This window comes from Teleopsis dalmanni, chromosome 2 (assembly GCF_002237135.1).
Source record: "Teleopsis dalmanni isolate 2A chromosome 2, ASM223713v2, whole genome shotgun sequence".
NCBI classification, from domain to species: domain Eukaryota; kingdom Metazoa; phylum Arthropoda; class Insecta; order Diptera; family Diopsidae; genus Teleopsis; species Teleopsis dalmanni.
In genome coordinates, this window is record NC_051847.1 from 113,427,828 (window position 1) to 113,437,195 (window position 9,368).

Below are 9,368 nucleotides of genomic sequence, written 5' to 3' on the forward strand. Positions count from 1 at the left end.
AAATATCACATAAACACAATTTTTATAATTTTTAATTTTAAATTTAAATAAATTAAATTTTTTCACTATGGCAATCCTAAATAAGAAAATTTAATATTTTGACGTTTGAAATTTGTCCACACTTCGTTTAACCTTCCTAAAGTGGTGAGAGGTCGATAGATTCTTGGTGGCTGATTTTAAAACACGCAATTTTCCTTTACATATTAACGTTTAAATAATTAGAGGGAAATATGTTGAAGCAACTTTCTAGACCAGTTATTTCTTTGAGAAATTTCTCTACTTCGAGATCGGTAAGATAAAAATCGGAATTTGACAAAAAATTCATGTAAATTTTAGTGTATGTGTTGTGGGGGTTGGGGTTTTTTCTTCATACACGTTTACGTAATAGTACTTTTGCGTTTTTATGCAAAATGCACTAATGCGAATCTATTTTTAACTTATATTGGTTATAAATATTTTATAATATCTATTATTAATTTTTATAGAACAAATACAAGGTGACAGTATGCGGCGCCTCCGGTGGTATTGGTCAGCCTCTGTCTTTGCTTATGAAGCAAAATAAGCTGGTTACAACTTTATCTCTGTACGATATCGTACACACACCTGGTGTAGCTACGGACTTGTCCCACATTGACACTAATAGCACTGTATGCGGTTTCATGGGACCAGATCAAATGCCCGATGCTTTGGATGGTAAATAGTAATGCTATGCAAATATAGTTTATTTTCAAAATAATTTGTTAGAGAATTGAACACGGTTTATTGCATACCATATGGTTTTATAATTTTTGCTACCACAAGTAAATGCTTTCATTTATAATTTATGAGTTTAAAAAGAAATCTTATCAGTTTTGCGAAGTAAATCTTATTTGTATTTTATTGCATAATAACTTTATGGCATATTATTTATTCATTTTCAGTTTGCAATTAAATATAAATTATCTCTATAAAATTGTATACCTCAAAAATGACAATATGTAATAACAATAAGATATGAAACTGCATTGTGAATTTGTATAAGAAAGATGTTTATATAAATTGATATATTAAATAATATATCATATGTTCTGCAATATTACACAAATCCCTCAGATGAAAATATTATGTTGGTGAGATAACCTCTTATCTGTGCATACAAGCGATTGACTTGTGCAAAGTACAAATTTCACTTGAGTTTAGCAGTTGTAGTTTATATATTTCGATTATTATTCATAATACTCATAATAAGAAAATAAATTAATATATAAAAATTAAGGGCCTTGATAGCACCAATTACTGTGAAATCTGCTTAGTTTTTTTTTTTCTTATTCGTTTTTTAACAGTTAAACTCCGACGAAAAGCAGTTCACTACTTACTACTTCATTATTAGCAGTGAACGGTACTATGTCGGGGAGATTGCAGAGTCACCATAAAATAAATGCTTGAACGCCTTGGCACCATCACACAATAGTAGTTGCATTCGTGTCATAACAGCCCAGCATATAAGTTTAGACATATAAAAACACAGTATATATAGTTTTTATAACTAAGTTAATTATATATTATTTACTTAACTTATTTTCTACATTTTTTCGAAAATTCTTATAAAATTTATATTAAACATACTATATTTTTTTAGGTGCTGATGTTGTTGTCATCCCAGCTGGTGTGCCTCGTAAGCCTGGCATGACTCGTGATGATCTCTTTAAAACTAATGCTTCCATTGTTAGAGATATTGCCAAATGCATTAGTACTAAATGTCCAAAAGCTTTGGTAGCAATTATTACGAATCCCGTCAATACCGTTGTTCCAATTGCAGCTGAAGTTTTAAAGAAGGTATATTCAAACACATGAATATGATTATTATATAAAAATATCAATTTATTTCTATTTCTTATAATAGGCTGGTGTCTATGATCCTAAACGTTTATTTGGTGTATCCACTTTGGATATTGTACGTTCACGTACATTTATTGGAAATTCCCTTAATGTCGATCCACAAAAAGTTACCATACCTGTTATAGGTGGTCATTCAGGAGTTACCATAATTCCAGTTCTTTCTCAATCCCAGCCAGCTTATAAAGGTAGCCAATCAGACATTGAAAAGTTGACTGTACGCATACAAGACGCTGGCACTGAAGTAGTTAAAGCTAAAGCTGGTGCAGGATCGGCTACATTATCCATGGCTTACTCTGGTGCACGTTTTGCCGGCTCATTGCTACGTGGTTTGAATGGTGAATCTGGTGTTGTTGAATGTTCTTATGTTGAATCATGTGTAACTGATGCAACATTCTTCTCCACGCCCATTTGTTTGGGCAAGAATGGCCAAGAGGAGAATTTAGGTCTACCAAAAATGAATGACTTTGAAAAGAAGTTATTGGAAAAAGCACTGCCTGAATTGAAAAAAAATATTCAGAAGGGTGTTGATTTTGCCAATAAGTAAGGATTGTAAATAATTGGTCAGTAAAAATATCGTCATTTACAAAATCAGCTGAAGCCATAGAAAATTGCGACTTAATTAGTGAACCTAGTAAAATAATTTATTTATTTAAAAAACTGTAATTTGTAAATTTTTAGTATGGTATATCATTTTTAGTGAAATTTGGGTTGTATTAGCTAATTAAGTTTGGTCAAGACATCTCCCACAATAAAACTCAGTAAAATATTTGGTAAACACAAAAGTCACATGTGTGAATTATTTTTTAAACTAATGAACACAAATTAAAAAATAAATATCGTTTATATCAAATTATGGCATAGAAAATTTGAATCGAAAAATTCAAATTTTATTTAGTTTTGTTAAGTGCTAATATCTTAAATTAAATTTCGGTGTATATTGATTAATATATGTATAGTATATATTTTTACTTTTTGGTGACAGTTTAGTTTTAAAATTAAATCTATATTTAAAATTATATAACAGAAAATATTCTCTAATTGAAATTGTCTGCAATAACAGATAAACATATATATACATAATGCTTTCCAATGTTTAAACAACATATGTTAAAAATTATTCCACATTTGTTTTAAACATATTTTTATTAAAGTATACTATTGTCGTATGCATTTAAATGAATACTGCTGATCGTATATTAATCTCAAAACGACAAAAAGTTATTTTATGCAATTTACATTATTGTGGTCAGAGGGATATTTTGCAAAGCAGACAAGCTAGCCAGAAAGGGTGCTTCAGCACAACTAAGTAATCTGGGTATATCGCTAACGTCATGCAAACTGTTACTGAGTTCTTTTTGTGCTGAACTTTGTGATAACAGATGGGAAAACTCAACGATATCTAACCATCTGGTCATGTTCCGATAAAAAGGAAATCCAAAATTCTCATTGAGATTCTTATGTAGAGATATCTGGAACCACGCTAGAAGATCAGGTCTCCTTTTCAATCAAACCTGTATCTGTATTATCTGAAGACATATGGTATACGGTAACCCAATGGCCAATAGGCCTAAGTGGATCCACCAGGGACCGCCGGTATAACCTAACCTAACCTAACCTACACTATTGTGAACGAAAGGAGCGTGAGGTCGATGTCTATCTTCATATTATGAATATATTATCACCTATCACAATAGAGCTAACACCAGTAACGCGGAATATAATCAAGAAATTATCTCCCCCTATTCCAAATCAGTATCCACGTTTGCATTGTAACAAAGTTCAACTTCATGAATAAAAGATGTCCTCCTAAGTCATAAAAAGTTATTTATCACTTATAAATATTTAAATTTAGAATTGTTTTAGTGCCACAATTCCTTACAACATCACGCATCTAACTATTCTCTTGAGAAAACTCGACATTAATTTGAGTTCTATGATAATATTATATCTATAAATATTTATAATTTTGTTATTAAACTATTGCATAAGGGTAGATAGCGAAAAGATTATGACTAACACTAACAAAGTAAACAATGACAACGCAAAAACAATAGGACAATAACAACAAGAATATTTAAATGAAGTTTTATTTTTAAATTGAACCTGCATATGTCTTCAATATGCGGCTGGAGTACTGGGAAGACTTCCCAGGTCTTAGACAAAGCACTACACAAAGCAAAGCACTGATAAATCCGTACTCCTACAAAATCATTCTTAAATTCTCAAAATGTAATTTAAGGTTGATAACGGGTTTTATTACAGGTTATTATGGCCTGAAATATCACCTTCAGTAAGTCCGATTATCTGCTAATTCGGAATGCAGATTATGCCTCAAAGATAAGGAAACTATTATGCATATTCTTTATGACTGTCCAGCTTTAATAACGCACAGAAAAAACTTGTTTCATATGAAATTTCTGTCACTAGAACATATTAAGATTTAGTTCTAGATTTTGTTCACAAAGCGTTAAAGGTTGTTTTGTAATCAATAGTGAAATTGGTACAATTGGATTCTTCTGGCTGTAGTAGCGGCTGTTGGGCGATTTCACATCAAAATTTTGATAATAAATAATAATAATCTTCAATATAGAAAATTATTACTTTTGCATGTATATAGCAATGGGGAAATAAAGTTATGAACTTTCTTCTCAAATTTAGAGAAAACGTGTAACATTACGTGTAACAAGTACGTATTAAATATTGTATTTTTAACTCATAAAAAATAGATATTTTATTTAATCAAAGCCCAAGGATCGAAGAAAACTAAGTACTTATATAGTTTGCATACAATTTATTGTAAGTACCCTGTTTACACTTTATAATTAGGCGGATCTCAATTAGCTATACCTGTTGACAATAGACAATATCAAAAATAATTTAAAGTTATATATCGTTATATTTAATGAAATTATATTATTTAAAAGATAAAACTAATATAATATTAGCGCCTACTTAAGTGCGTCGAAGATGCAATTCGTGTGATTAGTGATTTTTTAATGTAGAAAAATATTAGATCAAACAGTTATTTAAAATTTTAATTTTAAAAATGAAATTATGTGTCGTAAAGTTTTCAGAACATTCAAAAAGACGTTTGTGACACTTCTATGTCACATGAATAGTATAAATGCTTTCAGGTAACACTACAAGATAATAATGATAACGCGTTATCTGGGTATTCTAACAAGTCTATTAAAAATAATAACGTGAATAAGTTTAAATGGATTGTGTTTGATAATGAAAGAATAACCATTAGAGGGTTTGATAAAAAAGATTAGTGTTATACGGCTCATGCGATATTCATAAATGTTTTTAACATGATATGGGTAGCTGTGGGGAAGACAATGAGAGTGCACCTCATCTACTATGTTTTTTGCCTAGCTCATGCATGGTGGCGACTCAATACTTTGGGAGTCCCATTCCTTGAGGATTTTGATCAATTGCAAGACCTGACATTAAATAGTATTTGAGGTTTCGCCAAAGTTTCTAGGTGGTTTTAAACCCTGAGTTTTTCCTACATATACGGTATCACAATGGGCCAATAGGTCTAAGTGGATCCACCAAGGATCGCCGGTATAACCTAACCTAACCTAACCTATAGGAAACAACAAAATGTGTTCCGAATATTTTTTACATGTCCAGTACTTAGAGACAAAACTTTAAATCACTGAAAGAACAACGTTTTTCTAAAATATATAATTGTATGGTTGTTAACAAATCTTGGACGCTACGTGAAATAAGCTATTCATTAATATATACAGTCAAACTTCCACAACTCGAACTTCTATAACTCGAATTTTCTATAACTGGAACCAAAAACAGTGCACCAAAGTTTTAGAGAGAAAATTACATACAATTCTGCTTCCACAACTCGAACTTCTATAACTCTAATTTCTCTATAACTTGAACAAAAATGTTGTTCTGTGCTAATAGGAATATGGGAAAGTACATTCTATAAGTCAGTCGCTGGCAGCGTGGTTTAAAGTAAATAAAATAACTTCCACTGCTACTCTTAATGGTTATAATGAACTTGATAATGAAATTTGTACATCAATCTTTCCTACAGATGAAGATATTATTGAGCACTATAACTCTAAATTATTGGATCTAATTCTAAGTGCAACGGAAAGTGATGATGAGGGTTGGGTGCATGTAATTGTTCATCAGCGTTCCAAGAATCAAGTAGAAGACACATTTAAAATTCTGAATTTATATTTGCAAACGAATGATACTACAACTGATGATCACTATAAGAGTTTGAATAAAGTGGAATCTCTTTTTATTGAAAATAAGAAAAAAAAGTAAGTCCCAAACTCTAATTTCTGAATGTTTCACTTCACTGTAACTTCTGTACTTTATTTGATTGCAAATAATATAATAAGCAAGAACAGGGTATTAGCTCCCATTTGAGCAGAGCACCGCGACCATGATTGATCTTTTGTGCTACAACAGACCCTAACTGAACAAAAGAAATTTCGCCTTTCGAATGAAGGCCAGAATGTCGGTTGTTGAGGACGTCCTAATGTCGGAAGGTGCTAGCAGTTCCCGACCCAGTGATCTCCTCCTGGCCCAGATCAAAGCTGGGCAGTCACATAGAATGTGGCTGGCTGTCTCCGCTGCCTCCAAGCAGAGTCTACAATCTATCGGATAGGCCCATTTTGTTGAGGTGGTAACGTAGCCTATGGTGACCCGTTAGATATCCCACTAGCAACCTCAACTCTGTTCTGCTTAAGAAGGATATCTTATTATAACTATAGGGGAGAACCAGCTCTTTAGCCTGACGGTTACCTCGACTGTCGCGCCAGTAGCGACTTCTCTCGGTTGAGATCCAGTTATTGATTAGAGACCTAGTTGTAGACCAACTTAATCCACAAAAAGGTTCTGGGCCACAGATTAGAGTGGCGGATCCTGCCCGTGCAAGACTATCGGCAGACTCATTACCATTAATTCCTGTGTGACCAGGCACCCAGCACAGTGTCACTTTATTATTGCTTGCCAGCTGCTGCAGTGTGTCATAGCAGTCTGCTAGAAGTTTTGAGTAAAACTTCCAGGAGCATAACGCTTTAATTGCTGCTTGACTATCTGAATAAATACAGATTCGGGCGCCTTTCAACCCTTTGTTAATGTTGATACGAGCGCAGACCTCGATGGCGTGAACCTCAGCTTGGAAGACAGTGGGCCATATACCCAGCGCGAGCGAGATTCTGGTGTTTGGACCAAATATTCCAGCATCAACTCCTTCTTTGGTTTTCGAACTATCAGTATACCACGATATCACTTTTGGTTCGAGTCCAGGAGTGCCATTTACCCAGTCCAATCGATCGGATATGAGGACTTCGAACTTCCTACCGAAGCGAAGTTCCATGTTCATGCGATCTGTCCTATCGCAGATTGATTGCAAATAAATAAATACATATTTTAAAATGTAATTCTAGTTTCTTTCAAAAATAAAAATAAATAAATTCTCTAACTCGAAGTTTCCATAAGTCGAACCTTTTCTTTGCAAAATTGGACTTCGAGTTATGGAAGTTTGACTGTATTTAAAATGTTCAAAGTTTATATAATTTATAGAAAAAATGTACCAAAGTTCTCTGTTTTAGTATTCTATGTACACTCTATTATGATTACTTCAAAAATGCAACAAAAATTATAATATAATTTTATATTACATTTAAAGAACATTGTAAACAAAACTGATAATATTGATATCTAAAAGTATTCGTAGTTTTATCAAGAAATTTTTTTCTCTGTACACACAGTCTTCCATAAATTCACACACATGCATTCAATTAAGATTCATTAAAATTAATTAATGCTCTCGTATAATCTGACGGACTCCGTGTCAGAGGGTGTTGTGGAATTCTATAGCTGTTATATCAACGCTTAACAAATACGCACGAAAGCAAAAATGTTGAGTGAATGTTGAGCAATAATTTGGTAAATAACGAAAAGAAATAGAATTACTAAGTAAAAAAATGCGAGTAAAGAAATTATATCAATATGTCAAAAATAATATATACTCGTAAAAATCTTAGTAACATTCTCACAGCATTTTCATCTCATGATTATTCTTATAACACAATTATTCTGCTCGTAAGTTGATTAAAGAAACCGAATCCAGTTGGATTTTAACCATAAAAACAAAACTGGCATTTAAATTAAAATCAGCTAAAAAAGTTAGATACAAAAGACTTACAATATACTAAGGAACTAACCCAATAACTGATTCCAGTGAGAGAGAGAGAGAGAGAGATGGATACTCCGTAAAATAGAAGAATAATCTAACTATAAAATATGATGCTTTTTTCAATAGCTACTTGGATATCTCAGAAATCTTCAAGAAAGTAAAAATTAGACAAAAATATGATGAATAATTATATGCCGGGTTAACACTTTTGCAAGAACACGCCTAAAAACTTATAATAATTAGACTTATTATCGTTGCACTCTAACTACCCTCCCCCTTTCTTCTTTCACCCTTGTCAATTTTTTTGCAAGAACATTTTATACCTAAATCACATATTCACAAAATGTATACTTTATACTCTACATTTCTACTCTTTCTAGTTCAATAATAAATAAATAAAGGTTCGTTTATTATTTATTATAGTTAATTTGTAAGTATATATGATGTGTATATGTAGTTTTGAAATTTAAGTATTTATTGCTAGTTTCTTAGAAACAAAATTAAATAAATAATTAAAATTTGTAGAATTTTTAACGTCTAGTACAATTACTTACTAATAATCTATTTAGTATTACCATTGCTTTCTGTGTAACGTTACATAAAAGTTTACTTCGGTAGTAAAAAAGTAACGCTTGAAACTATATCTGTCTGACCGCGACAGCCTCAATATACAGCAAAAATCAATAACAATGTCCTGAAATATCCGCCAACCGGGTTTTACATTCTTGTCTTAAACTCATACCATATATGTATATACATAGACTTATTTAATAAAACAAATTAATTACAATTAAATAATATATAAATATAAAGATTTATAAAATATAGTTAGTTCTATAAACATTGTATATTTCTGCTTTTAACAACTATATGTTTATAACGACAGGATTGAGTTGGTTCCTTCAATGCCATTCAATGTTCAATGTAGTTTCTGCGATGCCTTATTGAAGGTTTGGTTAATTCTGGTGTCTAAAGCAAAAATTTTTTATTCCGTATTTGCTACAAAAACGTTCGTCCTTGTACCTAAATGAAGAGGAATAATTTGAAAATACATAGCCTTTAAAACAAGAGAGGAGACAGTGACTATAAGAGAAGAGTGAAATATAATACCAAATTTTAATAAAGTATAATTCGTTAGTAAAATTATTTGTGATATAAAACAACTTCAATTATATAAAAATGTGGTGAAACAATCCAAAAAAATGTTGAGGCAAAAAATAATATATATCATAATATAGAATAATATAGATATGTGTGTGATATATTTTATTTACCAAAATACTAAGGGTGCCATAATGTTTCACTT

At 31.5% G+C, this 9,368-nt stretch overlaps 1 protein-coding gene across 1 annotated transcript; it reads left to right on the top strand.

The window, feature by feature from the left end:
- The first annotated feature begins 72 nt into the window (after positions 1-72).
- On the top strand, positions 73-2,660 carry LOC119680428 (malate dehydrogenase, mitochondrial-like). Its single transcript, XM_038093236.1, has 4 exons — positions 73-290; positions 486-693; positions 1,619-1,815; positions 1,883-2,660. The coding sequence occupies exons 1-4, from the start codon at positions 231-233 to the stop codon at positions 2,420-2,422; spliced, it is 1,005 nt and encodes a 334-aa protein (XP_037949164.1). The 5' UTR covers positions 73-230; the 3' UTR covers positions 2,423-2,660.
- Positions 2,661-9,368: the final 6,708 nt, after the last annotated feature.

Coding starts and splice junctions, on each gene's coding strand:
- LOC119680428 (XM_038093236.1), top strand. CDS start 231: ATGTTGAAGCAACTTTCTAGACCAGTTATTTCTTTGAGAAATTTCTCT. Junction 291..485: donor ATTTCTCTACTTCGAGATCG/GTAAGATAAAAA, acceptor TAATTTTTATAG/AACAAATACAAGGTGACAGT. Junction 694..1,618: donor AATGCCCGATGCTTTGGATG/GTAAATAGTAAT, acceptor ATATTTTTTTAG/GTGCTGATGTTGTTGTCATC.